This window comes from Electrona antarctica (genome assembly GCF_951216825.1).
Source record: "Electrona antarctica genome assembly, contig: scaffold_152, whole genome shotgun sequence".
NCBI classification, from domain to species: Eukaryota; Metazoa; Chordata; class Actinopteri; order Myctophiformes; family Myctophidae; genus Electrona; species Electrona antarctica.
The window spans coordinates 111,330-132,926 of NW_027637958.1; the positions used below are offsets into that span (position 1 = coordinate 111,330).

At 46.1% G+C, this 21,597-nt stretch overlaps 1 protein-coding gene across 1 annotated transcript in view; it reads right to left on the reverse strand.

Moving 5' to 3' along the window:
- Positions 1-21,597, reverse strand: part of LOC306918510 (dnaJ homolog subfamily C member 13-like) — a gene marked incomplete at its 3' end in the record, with an annotated part of 137,277 nt that overhangs the window by 105,534 nt on the left and 10,146 nt on the right. The window contains exons 2-3 of the mRNA XM_079531411.1: positions 21,447-21,527; positions 2,900-2,975 (exon numbers count right to left, since the gene is read on the reverse strand). Coding sequence (XP_079387537.1) covers positions 2,900-2,975; positions 21,447-21,514 — 144 coding nt within the window. The remainder of the gene's footprint in view (positions 1-2,899; positions 2,976-21,446; positions 21,528-21,597) is intronic.

The window sequence follows — 21,597 nt, forward strand, 5'->3', positions numbered from 1 at the left end:
CCTGACTGAACAGAACCTCTCCTTCTACCCTGACTGATAAGAGTCTCTCCTTCTACCCTGACTGAACAGAACCTCTCCTTCTAACCTGACTGAACAGAATCTCTCCTTCTACCCTGACTGAACAGAACCTCTCCTTCTACCCTGACTGATAAGAATCTCTCCTTCTACCCTGACTGAACAGAATCTCTCCTTCTACCCTGACTGAACAGAATATCTCCTTCTAACCTGACTGAACAGAACCTATCCTTCTACCCTGACTGAACAGAATCTCTCCTTCTACCCTGACTGATAAGAGTCTCTCCTTCTAACCTGACTGAACAGAATCTCTCTTTCTACCCTGACTGAACAGAACCTCTCCTTCTACCCTGACTGAACAGAACCTCTCCTTCTAACCTGACTGAACAGAACCTCTCCTTCTACCCTGACTGATGAGTCTCTCCTTCTACCCTGACTGAACAGAACCTCTCCTTCTACCCTGACTGATAAGAATCTCTCCTTCTACCCTGACTGATAAGAGTCTCTCCTTCTACCCTGACTGAACAGAACCTCTCCTTCTACCCTGACTGAACAGAACCTCTCCTTCTAACCTGACTGAACAGAACCTCTCCTTCTACCCTGACTGATGAGTCTCTCCTTCTACCCTGACTGAACAGAACCTCTCCTTCTACCCTGACTGATAAAAATCTCTCCTTCTACCCTGACTGAACAGAACCTCTCCTTCTACCCTGACTGAACAGAACCTCTCCTTCTACCCTGACTGATAAGTCTCTCCTTCTACCCTGACTGAACAGAACCTCTCCTTCTACCCTGACTGAACAGAACCTCTCCTTCTAACCTGACTGAACAGAATCTCTCCTTCTACTCTGACTGAACAGAACCTCTCCTTCTACCCTGACTGAACAGAATCTCTCCTTCTACCCTGACTGATAAGAATCTATCCTTCTACCCTGACTGAACAGAATCTATCCCAGTGATGTAAATAGGGTGCGTTTTGTTTCCCAAAACGCACTTTATAGTTTTGGGCCGCACTTCACCAACAGCCTCTGCGTCCACGGGATGCACTACTGTACTCAGCGTACAGTAATAATAATCCACGTGAAAAAAAGAATCGCGGAAAATGCGGTAAAAAAAATCTACGGACACGATAATTTTGCATGGCCGCATGCGACCTCATCCTACGTTATAAACGATAAAATCCACGTAGGACTCGTTGTAGAACCACTAGTTAACAACAACACAGTCTGACGGGCGCCGCCAACTTGCTCAGAGACGAGCACTGAGCGGAGCGCAGCCTGGAGACCAGAGCCGTTTAGAGAGAGAGAGTGACGACAACATACCGTTCAGTGACTCATGAAGCTCTGTGAATAAACAGTGAACGGGGTTGTCGCAACTCTCTCATCTACACGGCACTGCCTCCGACAGAAAGACAGGCGAACATTTTTGAGCATGACAAAGAGTAGACCCGATTGAATGGGAAACACACATTGTGTACTGTAACAAACGCCGACACTGTTGTATGTTGTGCGTTGTGGACCGGTGCCACCACACATTAACATGCCCCCCCCCCCCCACCCCCCACCCCCCCCCCAAAAAAGAAGTGCCAAAGCCAACTGCAGGGCAACAAAAAATATTAGCAACCCTATTTTCTAAATCTAACATCATCATCTGCTAATGATGATGTGTGCTGCTGTGCACAGCCTACCTCCTCCATGACTGCTTCTACTTAATCTCCAGGTTAGTTTTGTAGCATATGAAATATGTATGTAGTATGAATGTAGAGCATTTTTTTTATTCTAATTTTTTGCTAGCTTTAGTTATAATAATAATTTCTTCTTCGTTTTCTACATGAATATAACCACATTATAAACATATAAAATGGGAGTTACTGAACAGAACCTCTCCTTCTACCCTGACTGAACAGAATCTCTCCTTCTACCCTGACTGAACAGAATCTCTCCTTCTACCCTGACTGAACAGAATCTCTCCTTCTACCCTGACTGAACAGAATATCTCCTTCTAACCTGACTGAACAGAACCTATCCTTCTACCCTGACTGAACAGAATCTCTCCTTCTACCCTGACTGATAAGAGTCTCTCCTTCTAACCTGACTGAACAGAATCTCTCTTTCTACCCTGACTGAACAGAACCTCTCCTTCTACCCTGACTGAACAGAACCTCTCCTTCTACCCTGGTTAGTTTTGTAGCATTCATTTTTATTTTGTATGTATTGTGTCATAAAAACATAAAGATTTATTAACAAAACTGGCAAAATTATTATAGATTTCATATAGCCAAAATCATATGAAATATGTATGTAGTATGAATGTAGAGCATTTTTTTTATTCTAATTTTGTGCTAGCTTTAGTTATAATAATAATTTCTTCTTCGTTTTCTACATGAATATAACCACATTATAAACATATAAAATGGGAGTTAAATGCTCATTACATTGAAAACCTATTTACATCACTGCTATCCTTCTACCCTGACTGAACAGAATCTCTCCTTCTACCCTGACTGAACAGAATCTCTCCTTCTACCCTGACTGAACAGAACCTCTCCTTCTACCCTGACTGAACAGAATCTCTCCTTCTACCCTGACTGAACAGAATCTCTCCTTCTACCCTGACTGAACAGAATCTCTCCTTCTACCCTGACTGAACAGAACCTCTCCTTCTACCCTGACTGAACAGAACCTCTCCTTCTACCCTGACTGAACAGAATCTCTCCTTCTACCCTGACTGAACAGAACCTCTCCTTCTACCCTGACTGAAAAGGGATTTAACCCATTCAGGACGGGAACCCGTCTTGGTGTTTTAAGCATCATGTTATACTTTAGCTGTTGAAAAATAGCAGATCTACAAGCTCGTAGCGTGGCACATTTAAATAAGCTCTCACCTGATTGGTCACCTCCAGGGTGGTAGGGTTGTATGTAGTGATGCCATGGGTTCCCACCGAGAACACACGCTTGTACCTGGAAGAGACAGAGGAGGATGAGTCACACACTGCCCCCTAGTGGTCTGGAAGAGACGACAGAGGAGTCGCCGCACACTGCTCAATGTTGGCTACCACGCACGTACACACACACTGCTCACTGCTGGCTACCACGCACACGCACGTACACACACACTGCTGGCTACCACGCACGTACACACAGCTCACCGCTGGCTACCACGCACGTACACACAGCTCATTGCTGGCTACCACACACACGCACGTACACACGCTCATTGCTGGCTACCACACACACGCACGTACACACACACACTACTGGCTACCACGCAAGTACACACACACCTCACTGCTGGCTACCACACACACACCTCACTGCTGGCTAACACACACACACACACACACACACACACACACACACACACACACACACACACACACACACACACACACACACACACACACACACACACACACACACACACACACACACACACACACACACACACACACACACACACACACACACACACACACACACACACACACACACACACACACACACACACACACACACACTCTCTTCAAGGCGTCATGGCCAGTGAGCCAGCAGCTCAACTATAAACTCCAGCTGAACATTGGATCCAATTAACACTTCATTCCACATCAGCCCATGTTCCTGAAATACCCAGCATGTATTGCTCTACCATGACAGAGGTTAACAGCAGTCTTAAATACCCAGCATGTATTGCTCTACCATGACAGAGGTTAACAGCAGTCTTAAATACCCAGCATGTATTGCTCTACCATGACAGAGGTTAACCATAGAGTATATAAAAGGATAGAGACTGAACTGGCGCGAAGCTCCGCCCCCCCAGCTATTCATGTCAGTGGAAGTTGCTCAGTGGCGTTTTGAAGCACCCGGAAGACTGCCGGAAGTCCCTCCTCCGGACCTCAAATTTGAGGTCCGGGGTGACGTAGGGAGTGATGGTCCTACATGTTAAAGCCCAGCTGCACGGGGTTTCCCGGTCATGAATACACGGGTCCGCCTGTAGTCCCTCCTCCTACCACTAGGGCCCAGAGCTTCAACGTTGAATAGCCTCACTGGCCCCTTGAGGTTAACAGCAGTCTTAAATACCCAGCATGCATTGCTCTATCATGAGAGGGGGGGTCCCTGGAACATCATATTATCAGATGGGGGTCCCTGGAACAACATATTATCAGATGGGGGTCCCTGGAACAACATATTATCAGATGGGGGTCCCTGGAACAACATATTATCAGATGGGGGTCCCTGGAACAACATATTATCAGATGGGGGTCCCTGGAACATCATATTATCAGATGGGGGTCCCTGGAACAACATATTATCAGGTGGGGGTCCCTGGAACAACATATTATCAGATGGGGGTCCCTGGAACAACATATTATCAGGTGGGGGTCCCTGGAACAACATATTATCAGGTGGGGTCCCTGGAACAACATATTATCAGATGGGGGTCCCTGGAACAACATATTATCAGATGGGGGTCCCTGGAACAACATATTATCAGGTGGGGGTCCCTGGAACAACATATTATCAGATGGGGGTCCCTGGAACAACATATTATCAGGTGGGGGTCCCTGGAACAACATATTATCAGGTGGGGGTCCCTGGAACAACATATTATCAGGTGGGGGTCCCTGGAACATCATATTATCAGATGGGGGTCCCTGGAACAACATATTATCAGATGGGGGTCCCTGGAACATCATATGATACTTCTCGGACACACATAGCTGTCTATAGGAGCTCAAAAATCCCCAAAAGAAAAAAGAAAGGTGTGTTTTGCAACTTCCAAGCTCTGGAACTATCTGAGTCCTCACGCTGCTCTATGGAAGTTCTATAGATAGTTCCATAGAGCAGCGTGAGGACTCAGATAGTTCCATAGAGCAGCGTGAGGACTCAGATAGTTCCATAGAGCAGCGTGAGGACTCAGATAGTTCCATAGAGCAGCATGAGGACTCAGATAGTTCCATAAAGCAGCGTGAGGACTCAGATAGTTCCATAGAGCAGCGTGAGGACTCAGATAGTTCCATAGAGCAGCGTGTGGACTCAGATAGTTCCATAGAGCAGCGTGAGGACTCAGATAGTTCCATAGAGCAGCATGAGGACTCAGATAGTTCCATAGAGCAGCGTGAGGACTCAGATAGTTCCATAGAGCAGCGTGAGGACTCAGATAGTTCCATAGAGCAGCGTGTGGACTCAGATAGTTCCATAAAGCAGCGTGAGGACTCAGATAGTTCCATAGAGCAGCGTGAGGACTCAGATAGTTCCATAGATAGTTCCATAGAGCAGAGTGAGGACTCAGATAGTTCCATAAAGCAGCGTGAGGACTCAGATAGTTCCATAGATAGTTCCATAGAGCAGCGTGAGGACTCAGATAGTTCCATAGAGCAGCGTGTGGACTCAGATAGTTCCATAGAGCAGCGTGAGGACTCAGATAGTTCCATAGAGCAGCGTGAGGACTCAGATAGTTCCATAGAGCAGCGTGTGGACTCAGATAGTTCCATAGAGCAGCGTGTGGACTCAGATAGTTCCATAGAGCAGCGTGAGGACTCAGATAGTTCCATAGAGCAGCGTGTGGACTCAGATAGTTCCATAGAGCAGCATGAGGACTCAGATAGTTCCATAGAGCAGCGCGAGGACTCAGATAGTTCCATAGAGCAGCGTGAGGACTCAGATAGTTCCATAGAGCAGTGTGAGGACTCAGATAGTTCCATAGAGCAGTGTGAGGACTCAGATAGTTCCATAGAGCAGCGTGTGGACTCAGATAGTTCCATAGAGCAGCGTGAGGACTCAGATAGTTCCATAGAGCAGCATGAGGACTCAGATAGTTCCATAGAGCAGAGTGAGGACTCAGATAGTTCCATAGAGCAGTGTGAGGACTCAGATAGTTCCATAGAGCAGCGTGAGGACTCAGATAGTTCCATAGAGCAGCGTGAGGACTCAGATAGTTCCATAGAGCAGCATGAGGACTCAGATAGTTCCATAAAGCAGCGTGAGGACTCAGATAGTTCCATAAAGCAGCGTGAGGACTCAGATAGTTCCATAAAGCAGCGTGAGGACTCAGATAGTTCCATAAAGCAGCGTGAGGACTCAGATAGTTCCATAGAGCAGCGTGAGGACTCAGATAGTTCCATAGAGCAGCGTGAGGACTCAGATAGTTCCATAGAGCAGCGTGAGGATTCAGATAGTTCCATAGAGCAGCGTGAGGACTCAGATAGTTCCATAGAGCAGCGTGAGGACTCAGATAGTTCCATAGAGCAGCATGAGGACTCAGATAGTTCCATAGAGCAGCATGAGGACTCAGATAGTTCCATAGAGCAGCGTGAGGACTCAGATAGTTCCATAGAGCAGCGTGAGGACTCAGATAGTTACATAGAGCAGCGTGAGGACTCAGATAGTTCCATAGAGCAGCGTGAGGACTCAGATAGTTCCATAGATAGTTCCATAGAGCAGCATGAGGACTCAGATAGTTCCATAGAGCAGCATGAGGACTCAAGATAGTTCCATAGAGCAGCGTGAGGACTCAGATAGTTCCATAGATAGTTCCATAGAGCAGCGTGAGGACTCAGATAGTTCCATAGATAGTTCCATAGAGCAGCGTGAGGACTCAGATAGTTCCATAGAGCAGCGTGAGGACTCAGATAGTTCCATAGAGCAGCGTGAGGACTCAGATAGTTCCATAGAGCAGCGTGAGGACTCAGATAGTTCCATAGAGCAGCGTGAGGACTCAGATAGTTCCATAGAGCAGCGTGAGGACTCAGATAGTTCCATAGAGCAGCGTGAGGACTCAGATAGTTCCATAGAGCAGCGTGAGGACTCAGATAGTTCCATAGAGCAGCGTGAGGACTCAGATAGTTCCATAGAGCAGCGTGTGGACTCAGATAGTTCCATAGATAGTTCCATAGAGCAGCGTGAGGACTCAGATAGTTCCATAAAGCAGCGTGAGGACTCAGATAGTTCCATAGAGCAGCGTGAGGACTCAGATAGTTCCATAGATAGTTCCATAGAGCAGCGTGAGGACTCAGATAGTTCCATAGAGCAGCGTGTGGACTCAGATAGTTCCATAGAGCAGCGTGAGGACTCAGATAGTTCCATAGAGCAGCGTGAGGACTCAGATAGTTCCATAGAGCAGCGTGTGGACTCAGATAGTTCCATAGAGCAGCGTGTGGACTCAGATAGTTCCATAGAGCAGCGTGAGGACTCAGATAGTTCCATAGAGCAGCGTGTGGACTCAGATAGTTCCATAGAGCAGCATGAGGACTCAGATAGTTCCATAGAGCAGCGCGAGGACTCAGATAGTTCCATAGAGCAGCGTGAGGACTCAGATAGTTCCATAGAGCAGTGTGAGGACTCAGATAGTTCCATAGAGCAGTGTGAGGACTCAGATAGTTCCATAGAGCAGCGTGTGGACTCAGATAGTTCCATAGAGCAGCGTGAGGACTCAGATAGTTCCATAGAGCAGCATGAGGACTCAGATAGTTCCATAGAGCAGAGTGAGGACTCAGATAGTTCCATAGAGCAGTGTGAGGACTCAGATAGTTCCATAGAGCAGCGTGAGGACTCAGATAGTTCCATAGAGCAGCGTGAGGACTCAGATAGTTCCATAGAGCAGCATGAGGACTCAGATAGTTCCATAAAGCAGCGTGAGGACTCAGATAGTTCCATAAAGCAGCGTGAGGACTCAGATAGTTCCATAAAGCAGCGTGAGGACTCAGATAGTTCCATAAAGCAGCGTGAGGACTCAGATAGTTCCATAAAGCAGCGTGAGGACTCAGATAGTTCCATAGAGCAGCGTGAGGACTCAGATAGTTCCATAGAGCAGCGTGAGGACTCAGATAGTTCCATAGAGCAGCGTGAGGATTCAGATAGTTCCATAGAGCAGCGTGAGGACTCAGATAGTTCCATAGAGCAGCGTGAGGACTCAGATAGTTCCATAGAGCAGCATGAGGACTCAGATAGTTCCATAGAGCAGCGTGAGGACTCAGATAGTTCCATAGAGCAGCGTGAGGACTCAGATAGTTCCATAGAGCAGCATGAGGACTCAGATAGTTCCATAGAGCAGCATGAGGACTCAGATAGTTCCATAGAGCAGCGTGAGGACTCAGATAGTTCCATAGAGCAGCGTGAGGACTCAGATAGTTACATAGAGCAGCGTGAGGACTCAGATAGTTCCATAGAGCAGCGTGAGGACTCAGATAGTTCCATAGATAGTTCCATAGAGCAGCATGAGGACTCAGATAGTTCCATAGAGCAGCATGAGGACTCAAGATAGTTCCATAGAGCAGCGTGAGGACTCAGATAGTTCCATAGATAGTTCCATAGAGCAGCGTGAGGACTCAGATAGTTCCATAGATAGTTCCATAGAGCAGCGTGAGGACTCAGATAGTTCCATAGATAGTTCCATAGAGCAGCGTGAGGACTCAGATAGTTCCATAGAGCAGCGTGAGGACTCAGATAGTTCTATAGATAGTTCCATAGAGCAGCGTGAGGACTCAGATAGTTCTATAGATAGTTCCATAGAGCAGCGTGAGGACTCAGATAGTTCCATAGAGCAGCGTGAGGACTCAGATAGTTCCATAGAGCAGCGTGAGGACTCAGATAGTTCCATAGAGCAGCGTGAGGACTCAGATAGTTCCATAGAGCAGCGTGAGGACTCAGATAGTTCCATAGAGCAGCGTGAGGACTCAGATAGTTCCATAGAGCAGCGTGTGGACTCAGATAGTTCCATAGATAGTTCCATAGAGCAGCGTGAGGACTCAGATAGTTCCATAGAGCAGCGTGAGGACTCAGATAGTTCCATAGAGCAGCATGAGGACTCAGATAGTTCCATAGAGCAGCGTGTGGACTCAGATAGTTCCATAGAGCAGCGTGTGGACTCAGATAGTTCCATAGAGCAGCGTGAGGACTCAGATAGTTCCATAGAGCAGCGTGAGGACTCAGATAGTTCCATAGAGCAGCGTGAGGACTCAGATAGTTCCATAGAGCAGCGTGTGGACTCAGATAGTTCCATAGATAGTTCCATAGAGCAGCGTGAGGACTCAGATAGTTCCATAGAGCAGCATGAGGACTCAGATAGTTCCATAGAGCAGCGTGAGGACTCAGATAGTTCCATAGAGCAGCATGAGGACTCAGATAGTTCCATAGAGCAGCGTGTGGACTCAGATAGTTCCATAGAGCAGCGTGTGGACTCAGATAGTTCCATAGAGCAGCGTGAGGACTCAGATAGTTCCATAGAGCAGCGTGTGGACTCAGATAGTTCCATAGAGCAGCATGAGGACTCAGATAGTTCCATAGAGCAGCGCGAGGACTCAGATAGTTCCATAGAGCAGCGTGAGGACTCAGATAGTTCCATAGAGCAGTGTGAGGACTCAGATAGTTCCATAGAGCAGTGTGAGGACTCAGATAGTTCCATAGAGCAGCGTGTGGACTCAGATAGTTCCATAGAGCAGCGTGAGGACTCAGATAGTTCCATAGAGCAGCATGAGGACTCAGATAGTTCCATAGAGCAGAGTGAGGACTCAGATAGTTCCATAGAGCAGTGTGAGGACTCAGATAGTTCCATAGAGCAGCGTGAGGACTCAGATAGTTCCATAGAGCAGCGTGAGGACTCAGATAGTTCCATAGAGCAGCATGAGGACTCAGATAGTTCCATAAAGCAGCGTGAGGACTCAGATAGTTCCATAAAGCAGCGTGAGGACTCAGATAGTTCCATAAAGCAGCGTGAGGACTCAGATAGTTCCATAAAGCAGCGTGAGGACTCAGATAGTTCCATAAAGCAGCGTGAGGACTCAGATAGTTCCATAGAGCAGCGTGAGGACTCAGATAGTTCCATAGAGCAGCGTGAGGACTCAGATAGTTCCATAGAGCAGCGTGAGGATTCAGATAGTTCCATAGAGCAGCGTGAGGACTCAGATAGTTCCATAGAGCAGCGTGAGGACTCAGATAGTTCCATAGAGCAGCATGAGGACTCAGATAGTTCCATAGAGCAGCGTGAGGACTCAGATAGTTCCATAGAGCAGCGTGAGGACTCAGATAGTTCCATAGAGCAGCATGAGGACTCAGATAGTTCCATAGAGCAGCATGAGGACTCAGATAGTTCCATAGAGCAGCGTGAGGACTCAGATAGTTCCATAGAGCAGCGTGAGGACTCAGATAGTTACATAGAGCAGCGTGAGGACTCAGATAGTTCCATAGAGCAGCGTGAGGACTCAGATAGTTCCATAGATAGTTCCATAGAGCAGCATGAGGACTCAGATAGTTCCATAGAGCAGCGTGAGGACTCAGATAGTTCCATAGATAGTTCCATAGAGCAGCATGAGGACTCAGATAGTTCCATAGAGCAGCATGAGGACTCAAGATAGTTCCATAGAGCAGCGTGAGGACTCAGATAGTTCCATAGATAGTTCCATAGAGCAGCGTGAGGACTCAGATAGTTCCATAGATAGTTCCATAGAGCAGCGTGAGGACTCAGATAGTTCCATAGAGCAGCGTGAGGACTCAGATAGTTCCATAGAGCAGCGTGAGGACTCAGATAGTTCCATAGAGCAGCGTGAGGACTCAGATAGTTCCATAGAGCAGCGTGAGGACTCAGATAGTTCCATAGAGCAGCGTGAGGACTCAGATAGTTCCATAGAGCAGCGTGAGGACTCAGATAGTTCCATAGAGCAGCGTGTGGACTCAGATAGTTCCATAGATAGTTCCATAGAGCAGCGTGAGGACTCAGATAGTTCCATAGAGCAGCGTGAGGACTCAGATAGTTCCATAGAGCAGCATGAGGACTCAGATAGTTCCATAGAGCAGCGTGTGGACTCAGATAGTTCCATAGAGCAGCGTGAGGACTCAGATAGTTCCATAGAGCAGCGTGAGGACTCAGATAGTTACATAGAGCAGCGTGAGGACTCAGATAGTTCCATAGAGCAGCGTGAGGACTCAGATAGTTCCATAGAGCAGCGTGAGGACTCAGATAGTTCCATAGAGCAGCATGAGGACTCAGATAGTTCCATAGATAGTTCCATAGAGCAGCATGAGGACTCAAGATAGTTCCATAGAGCAGCGTGAGGACTCAGATAGTTCCATAGATAGTTCCATAGAGCAGCATGAGGACTCAGATAGTTCCATAGAGCAGCATGAGGACTCAGATAGTTCCATAGAGCAGTGTGAGGACTCAGATAGTTCCATAGAGCAGCGTGAGGACTCAGATAGTTCCATAGAGCAGCGTGTGGACTCAGATAGTTCCATAGAGCAGCGTGAGGACTCAGATAGTTCCATAGAGCAGCGTGAGGACTCAGATAGTTCCATAGAGCAGAGTGAGGACTCAGATAGTTCCATAGATAGTTCCATAGAGCAGCGTGAGGACTCAGATAGTTCCATAGAGCAGCGTGAGGACTCAGATAGTTCCATAGAGCAGCGTGCGGACTCAGATAGTTCCATAGAGCAGCGTGAGGACTCAGATAGTTCCATAGAGCAGCGTGAAGACTCAGATAGTTCCATAGATAGTTCCATAGAGCAGAGTGTGGACTCAGACAGTTCCATAGAGCAGCATGAGGACTCAGATAGTTCCATAGAGCAGCGTGTGGACTCAGATAGTTCTATAGATAGTTCCATAGAGCAGCGTGTGGACTCAGATAGTTCTATAGAGCAGCGTGTGGACTCAGATAGTTCTATAGATAGTTCCATAGAGCAGCGTGAGGACTCAGATAGTTCCATAGAGCAGCGTGAGGACTCAGATAGTTCCATAGAGCAGCATGAGGACTCAGATAGTTCCATAGAGCAGCGTGAGGACTCAGATAGTTCCATAGAGCAGCGTGAGGACTCAGATAGTTCCATAGAGCAGCGTGAGGACTCAGATAGTTCCATAGAGCAGCATGAGGACTCAGATAGTTCCATAGAGCAGCGTGAGGACTCAGATAGTTCCATAGAGCAGTGTGAGGACTCAGATAGTTCCATAGAGCAGTGTGTGGACTCAGATAGTTCCATAGAGCAGCGTGAGGACTCAGATAGTTCCATAGAGCAGCGTGAGGACTCAGATAGTTCCATAGATAGTTCCATAGAGCAGAGTGAGGACAGAGACATAGCCTCGACTCAGACAGAAGGCCTTTGTGTGCAGCAGAACAACATGGAGAAGCCTGTTAGCCACACAGAGACAACAGAGACTAATCTAATTGAAGGCCAGAGTCACAGGACTGAAGGAGAACGCCAAGATCAGAAAGCATTCTGCTGTGTTTAGGAGGCCTACAAGAACTACAGATGAGAGAGAGAGGCCTTAAAGAACTAGAGGACTACAGATGAGAGAGAGGCCTTAAAGAACTAGAGGACTACAGATGAGAGAGAGGCCTTAAAGAACTAGAGGACTACAGATGAGAGAGAGGCCTTAAAGAACTAGAGGACTACAGATGAGAGAGAGGCCTTAAAGACGAGTACAGAACTACAGATGAGAGAGAGGCCTAAAAGAACTACAGAACTACAGATGAGAGAGAGGCCTAAAAGAACTACAGAACTACAGATGAGAGAGAGGCCTTAAAGAACTACAGATGAGAGAGAGAGGTTTACAGTTCAGATGACGAGTCGCGATATTTTGCTCTATATAGCTACTGTGCATGTGAAAACTGACCAGTGACGCGAGGAGAGGGAACGTGAGGGAGTTGAGATGATTTTTGGCCGTTCACTTAGCGGAATGTAACACCTTATCGTGTTTTTATAATTGTTTCATTGGTGTTGTTAACCCATTTAGGCCAGACGTCAAAATAAAAAAAACGTCTTTTTAAAAAATGTATCTGAAAAACCTCATGTTTCTATATCAGTGGTTCTCAAACATTTTCATTTCAAGGACCCCCAAAAATGTATGTATTTGGCAGCCGTCCCCCATCTGAAAATATGTTGTTCCAGGGACCCCCAGAAGCAAATATGAGTTAAAAACTGAGGCACATTTTCACGATTTTTGAAAAATAGCAGAACTATAAGCTTATAGATCTGAGCTTGTAGCTAAAGTATAACATAATGCTATAAAACACCAGAACGGGTTAAGCCAGTGTGTTATTTTCAAGAGGATCCGCATTAAGAGAAGCTCAGGAGGAATTCTGTTTTGGATGGAAATGAAAGGATTGGACTTTTCAATAAATTCCCCTAAAGTACACGAGGACGATCTCCGCCGTTCCTTTGGATGTTGTGAGTTTTAGAAGAAGTGGAATTACTGGATCTCTGCTCTCAGCGAATACACTGTCTGGATGTTATCTTGAATGAGAATAAAAACGGAGGATTTCTGTAATCAGTAGCAGCTGTGCTGAACGGATGCGGAGATATGGGGAATTAAACGGGTGAGCTTAATTTGTATTGGCTTTTATCGATGTGGGCCTCGACACGTCATCACGCAGTACGTTTTCGTTTTCAGGAAGAACGTAATTAAAATTTGATTTTATGGACTTTTGATATAAAAATACACAACAATTATTTGTGTATAAAAATGACATTTTTTTGGCATCCATTGTTAGGTATGCCCATATGATGACCAAGGATATGGTCTAAAAGTTTAAGATGATGTGAATTCACACACTGTAATCTCTCACACAGTTAAGTCTGAATAAGAGGTTCTCATACAGGCCTTTATTCACACCAGTCTCAACGTTAGTTCACTAATTACTTCCGTAATTGGGACTGGGCTGGACTTGATATTATATTGCAGAGGCAAGGAAGCAACCAGGTGCTCAGGAAGTGTGCAGGTATAATATCCCGGTGCTCAGGAGGTGTGCAGGTATAATATCCCGGTGCTCAGGAGGTGTGCAGGTATAATATCCCGGTGCTCAGGAGGTGTGCAGGTATAATATCCCGGTGCTCAGGAGGTGTGCAGGTATAATATCCCGGTGCTCAGGAGGTGTGCAGGTATAATATCCCGGTGCTCAGGAGGTGTGCAGGTATAATATCCCGGTGCTCAGGAGGTGTGCAGGTATAATATCCCGGTGCTCAGGAGGTGTGCAGGTATAATATCCCGGTGCTCAGGAGGTGTGCAGGTATAATATCCCGGTGCTCAGGAGGTGTGCAGGTATAATATCCCGGTGCTCAGGAGGTGTGCAGGTATAATATCCCGGTGCTCAGGAGGTGTGCAGGTATAATATCCCAGTGCTCAGGAGGTGTGCAGGTATAATATCCCGGTGCTCAGGAGGTGTGCAGGTATAATATCCTGCACATCTACACATCTATAGAACAAAGCGGAGATCCGGGCACACTTAACCGTTTCCGTCCATCCGACGTGTCAGCACGTCCTAGGGGTCCCAATCGACGCGTCCTAAAGACGTGTGAGGACGTCCTAGCGCATCCTCAGTGATACGGGGAGAGATAAGAATATTCTGTTTTTTCCCTTTTTTTTATTTGTCAGTACGCCTCTCGGCTACCGTATGCTCCGCTATGTCCCCATGTTAGCTTATCATTGAGTTAGCCGTTAGCGCGGCGGAAAGAATGACTCGTTTCTCCTAATCCAGGGCGCTTTCCGTGGTGTTGAACGGATCGATATACTGGCTTCATTTCTGCTCCCGCAAAATATGAACGCTTTTTGGATCATATATCGTATAAACTAAAACGATCGCAATGTAAGCTAGCTATGTAAAGTGAACTTTTTTTAGTGGATTGTTTCCGGGTCATGGGTTTCAGAGTAAAAGCGGCCATGTTGTTCCGGCACCCCAGAGCTCCTATTTTGAAGGACTTCCGGCACCGATTGTGTTAAAGGTTAAAAAGGAGGAAAACTTTATTCAACCGACATGCTTCGACCTATACGGTCTTTGTTAGCCCTGATGAAGACCGTATAGGTCCAAACATGTCGGTTGAATAAAGTTTTCCTCCTTCTTAACATAAGTGTGCCCAGATCTCTGCTTTGTTCTATATGTATATTATATTTCCGACTGGATATTATATTTATTTCATAAATAGAGAATCTTTCACTCAACAGGGACTGCTCACGTCGCACGTTGATGATGTCATGGTATTCCCATGTACGGTCCAGCCTTGTGGAATATATGGAATGGACATGCTCATGAAAACCAGCTTAAATGAGAATTCCATACTAAAAGGCTTTCTTACCTTTCTTTGTAGTTGTTACGTCCCCACCAAAGAGGTCCAGGTGTTATTTTGTGCAAAAGCTCCTTATTGGCTATTTCCCCTACCATAAGCCCTAAATGAATTGCATTGAATGTGAATTGAATGGGGCTATGGGGTTGTCAAAAGGCTCATGGAGGCACCATAGAGTATATAAAAGGATAGAGACTGAACTGGCGCGATGCTCCGCCCCCCCAGCTATTCATGTCAGTGGAAGTTGCTCAGTGGCGTTTTGAAGCACCCGGAAGACTGCCGGAAGTACCGTCTCAGAACGTCTACTTCCGCATTTGACCACCAAATTTTGGTGGTCAAATGCGGAAGTGCAACCGAGCGCTCAATGTTAAAGCCCAGCTGCACGGGGTTTCCCAGGTCATGAATCCACGGGTCCGCCTGTAGTCCCTCCTCCTACCACTAGGGAGGAGAGCTTCAACGTTGAATAGCCTCACTGGCCCCTTGAGAGGCACCGACACCAAATCAATCCAATCAAGCCTGATTGAATGGCAGGTTGTTTCCTGGCCACGCACAGGTGTGGGAGGCTATATAAGTGGCCTAGCTGCACTCATTTCCTCAAGCCCAGATCACCAAACCACTGCTGCCTGTCTCCCAAACCTAAACCTCCACCTTTCTACCACCTTCTGCAACCCTCCAACCCTCCAACCCTCCAACCCTCCAGCCCTCCAGCCCTCCAACCCTCCAACCCTCCAGCCCTCCAGCCCTCCAACCCTCCAACCCTCCAGCCCTCCAGCCCTCCAACCCTCCAGCCCTCCAACCCTCCAACCCTCCAACCCTCCAACCCTCCAACCCTCCAGCCCTCCAGCCCTCCAACCCTCCAACCCTCCAACCCTCCAACCCTCCAACCCTCAAACCCTCAAACCCTCCAGCCCTCCAACCCTCCAGCCCTCCAGCCCTCCAGCCCTCCAGCCCTCCAGCCCTCCAACCCTCCAACCCTCCAGCCCTCCAACCCTCCAGCCCTCCAGCCCTCCAGCCCTCCAGCCCTCCAGCCCTCCAGCCCTCCAGCCCTCCAGCCCTCCAGCCCTCCAACCCTCCAACCCTCCAGCCCTCCAACCCTCCAGCCCTCCAACCCTCCAGCCCTCCAACCCTCCAGCCCTCCAGCCCTCCAACCCTCCAACCCTCCAACCCTCCAACCCTCAAACCCTCAAACCCTCAAACCCTCAAACCCTCCAGCCCTCCAGCCCTCCAGCCCTCCAGCCCTCCAGCCCTCCAACCCTCCAACCCTCCAACCCTCCAGCCCTCCAACCCTCCAACCCTCCAACCCTCCAACCCTCCAACCCTCCAACCCTCCAGCCCTCCAACCCTCCAACCCTCCAACCCTCCAACCCTCCAACCCTCCAACCCTCCAACCCTCCAACCCTCCAACCCTCCAACCCTCCAGCCCTCCAACCTGTGCGTCCAAGAACCAACGTAAGTTTGGATCATTTAGCCACTGTTTGTTCTCCCCTGCACAGTAGGGGTTAATGAGCACACATTAAGGGACAATGTAGCTGGACTGCACTATGTTTGAGCTGTAGCTCAATGTATTATGGACTGCACTATGTTTGAGCTGTAGCTCAATGTATTATGGACTGCACTATGTTTGAGCTGTAGCTCAATGTATTATGGACTGCACTATGTTTGAGCTGTAGCTCAATGTATTATGGACTGCACTATTGTTTGAGCTGTAGCTCAATGTATTATGGACTGCACTATGTTTGAGCTGTAGCTCAATGTATTATGGACTGCACTATGTTTGAGCTGTAGCTCAATGTATTATGGACTGTACTATGTTTGAGCTGTAGCTCAATGTATTATGGACTGCACTATGTTTGAGCTGTACCACAATGTATTATGGACTGTACTATGTTTGAGCTGTAGCTCAATGTATTATGGACTGCACAATGTTTGAGCTGTACCACAATGTATTATGGACTGCACTATGTTTGAGCTGTAGCTCAATGTATTATGGACTGCACTATGTTTGAGCTGTAGCTCAATGTATTATGGACTGCACTATGTTTGAGATGTAGCTCAATGTATTATGGACTGCACTATTGTTTGAGCTGTAGCTCAATGTATTATGGACTGCACTATGTTTGAGCTGTAGCTCAATGTATTATGGACTGTACTATGTTTGAGCTGTAGCTCAATGTATTATGGACTGCACTATGTTTGAGCTGTACCACAATGTATTATGGACTGCACTATGTTTGAGCTGTAGCTCAATGTATTATGGACTGCACTATGTTTGAGCTGTACCACAATGTATTATGGACTGCACTATGTTTGAGCTGTAGCTCAATGTATTATGGACTGCACTATGTTTGAGCTGTACCACAATGTATTATGGACTGCACTATGTTTGAGCTGTACCACAATGTATTATGGACTGCACTATGTTTGAGCTGTAGCTCAATGTATTATGGACTGCACTATGTTTGAGCTGTAGCTCAATGTATTATGGACTGCACTATGTTTGAGCTGTACCACAATGTATTACGGACTGCACTATGTTTGAGCTGTACCACAATGTATTATGGACTGCACTATGTTTGAGCTGTACCACAATGTATTATGGACTGCACTATGTTTGAGCTGTACCACAATGTATTACGGACTGCACTATGTTTGAGCTGTACCACAATGTATTACGGACTGCACTATGTTTGAGCTGTACCACAATGTATTATGGACTGCACTATGTTTGAGCTGTACCACAATGTATTATGGACTGCACTATGTTTGAGCTGTAGCTCGATGTGTTATGGACTGCACTATGTTTGAGCTGTAGCTCAATGTATTATGGACTGCACTATGTTTGAGCTGTAGCTCAATGTATTATGGACTGCACTATGTTTGAGCTGTAGCTCAATGTATTATGGACTGCACTATGTTTGAGCTGTAGCTCAATGTATTATGGACTGCACTATGTTTGAGCTGTAGCTCAATGTATTATGGACTGCACTATGTTTGAGCTGTAGCTCAATGTATTATGGACTGCACTATGTTTGAGCTGTAGCTCAATGTATTATGGACTGCACTATGTTTGAGCTGTAGCTCAATGTATTATGGACTGCACTATGTTTGAGCTGTACCACAATGTATTATGGACTGCACTATGTTTGAGCTGTACCACAATGTATTATGGACTGCACTATGTTTGAGCTGTAGCTCAATGTATTATGGACTGCACTATGTTTGAGCTGTAGCTCAATGTATTATGGACTGCACTATGTTTGAGCTGTACCACAATGTATTATGGACTGTACTATGTTTGAGCTGTAGCTCAATGTATTATGGACTGCACTATGTTTGAGCTGTACCACAATGTATTATGGACTGCACTATGTTTGAGCTGTAGCTCAATGTATTATGGACTGCACTATGTTTGAGCTGTAGCTCAATGTATTATGGACTGCACTATGTTTGAGCTGTAGCTCGATGTATTATGGACTGCACTATGTTTGAGCTGTACCACAATGTATTATGGACTGCACTATGTTTGAGCTGTAGCTCAATGTATTATGGACTGCACTATGTTTGAGCTGTAGCTCAATGTATTATGGACTGCACTATGTTTGAGCTGTACCACAATGTATTATGGACTGCACTATGTTTGAGCTGTACCACAATGTATTATGGACTGCACTATGTTTGAGCTGTAGCTCAATGTATTATGGACTGCACTATGTTTGAGCTGTAGCTCAATGTATTATGGACTGCACTATGTTTGAGCTGTAGCTCAATGTATTATGGACTGCACTATGTTTGAGCTGTAGCTCAATGTATTATGGACTGCACTATGTTTGAGCTGTACCACAATGTATTATGGACTGTACTATGTTTGAGCTGTAGCTCAATGTATTATGGACTGCACTATGTTTGAGCTGTACCACAATGTATTATGGACTGCACTATGTTTGAGCTGTAGCTCAATGTATTATGGACTGCACTATGTTTGAGCTGTAGCTCGATGTATTATGGACTGCACTATGTTTGAGCTGTAGCTCGATGTATTATGGACTGCACTATGTTTGAGCTGTAGCTCAATGTATTATGGACTGCACTATGTTTGAGCTGTAGCTCAATGTATTATGGACTGCACTATGTTTGAGCTGTAGCTCAATGTATTATGGACTGCACTATGTTTGAGCTGTACCACAATGTATTATGGACTGCACTATGTTTGAGCTGTAGCTCAATGTATTATGGACTGCACTATGTTTGAGCTGTAGCTCAATGTATTATGGACTGCACTATGTTTGAGCTGTACCACAATGTATTATGGACTGCACTATGTTTGAGCTGTACCACAATGTATTATGGACTGCACTATGTTTGAGCTGTAGCTCAATGTATTATGGACTGCACTATGTTTGAGCTGTAGCTCAATGTATTATGGACTGCACTATGTTTGAGCTGTACCACAATGTATTATGGACTGCACTATGTTTGAGCTGTAGCTCAATGTATTATGGACTGCACTATGTTTGAGCTGTAGCTCAATGTATTATGGACTGCACTATGTTTGAGCTGTACCACAATGTATTATGGACTGCACTATGTTTGAGCTGTACCACAATGTATTATGGACTGCACTATGTTTGAGCTGTAGCTCAATGTATTATGGACTGCACTATGTTTGAGCTGTAGCTCGATGTATTATGGACTGCACTATGTTTGAGCTGTAGCTCAATGTATTATGGACTGCACTATGTTTGAGCTGTAGCTCAATGTATTATGGACTGCACTATGTTTGAGCTGTAGCTCAATGTATTATGGACTGCACTATGTTTGAGCTGTAGCTCAATGTATTATGGACTGCACTATGTTTGAGCTGTAGCTCAATGTATTATGGACTGCACTATGTTTGAGCTGTAGCTCAATGTATTATGGACTGCACTATGTTTGAGCTGTAGCTCAATGTATTATGGACTGCACTATGTTTGAGCTGTACCACAATGTGTTATGGACTGCACTATGTTTGAGCTGTACCACAATGTATTATGGACTGCACTATGTTTGAGCTGTAGCTCAATGTATTATGGACTGCACTATGTTTGAGCTGTGTGTTATGGACTGCACTATGTTTGAGCTGTACCACAATGTATTATGGACTGCACTATGTTTGAGCTGTACCACAATGTATTATGGACTGCACTATGTTTGAGCTGTAGCTCAATGTATTATGGACTGCACTATGTTTGAGCTGTAGCTCAATGTATTATGGACTGCACTATGTTTGAGCTGTAGCTCAATGTATTATAAGACGCTAACTTAAGTTGTGATCATCAAAGAAAAAAGGAAAAGAAAAACATCCACTGCCATACGCACAGCTGGGCATGGAGAGTTAACGACGCGGTCGCGTTGTCTCTCACTCTATCGCCTGTAGTCAATTAAACATCGTTAAGCTTCCCAACGTCTTTAACAAACTACACTACAACTACAAAAGAACCTATACAGAGCTTAAAATGAACTGAAACAACTGTGGCAGTGAGTGACATGAGGTATTTCTTTTTTCCTTAAGACAATTTAATGCAGACACAGGCCTGTACTTCTGTAAACAGAAGGAGATAGAGAAGGTGGTGGTGTAGAAACAGAAGGAGATAGAGAAGGTGGTGTAGAAACAGAAGGAGATAGAGAAGGTGGTGTAGAAACAGAAGGAGATAGAGAAGGTGGTGGTGTAGAAACAGAAGGACATAGAGAAGGTGGTGTAGAAACAGGAGATAGAGAAGGTGGTGTAGAAACAAAAGGAGATAGAGAAGGTGGTGGTGTAGAAACAGAAGGAGATAGAGAAGGTGGTGGTGTAGAAACAGAAGGAGATAGAGAAGGTGGTGTAGAAACAGAAGGAGATAGAGAAGGTGGTGTAGAAACAGAAGGAGATAGAGAAGGTGGTGTAGAAACAGAAGGAGATAGAGAAGGTGGTGGTGTAGAAACAGAAGGAGATAGAGAAGGTGGTGGTGTAGAAACAGAAGGACATAGAGAAGGTGGTGTAGAAACAGGAGATAGAGAAGGTGGTGTAGAAACAGAAGGAGATAGAGAAGGTGGTGGTGTAGAAACAGAAGGACATAGAGAAGGTGGTGTAGAAACAGAAGGAGATAGAGAAGGTGGTGTAGAAACAGAAGGAGATAGAGAAGGTGGTGGTGTAGAAACAGAAGGAGATAGAGAAGGTGGTGGTGTAGAAACAGAAGGAGATAGAGAAGGTGGTGGTGTAGAAACAGAAGGAGATAGAGAAGGTGGTGGTGTAGAAACAGAAGGAGATAGAGAAGGTGGTGTAGAAACAGAAGGAGATAGAGAAGGTGGTGTAGAAACAGAAGGAGATAGAGAAGGTGGTGGTGTAGAAACAGAAGGAGATAGAGAAGGACTTACTTTCCCCTCCAGGAGTGTTTGGTGGTGTAGAAACAGGCCAAGTCTTGGTTCTCCTTGATGACATTCATCTTCTCACAGGACCTGCAGGGGGGGGGGGGGGGGGAATCAGAAGGGGGGGGGGGGGGATCAGAAGGGGGGGGGGGGGGGAGAT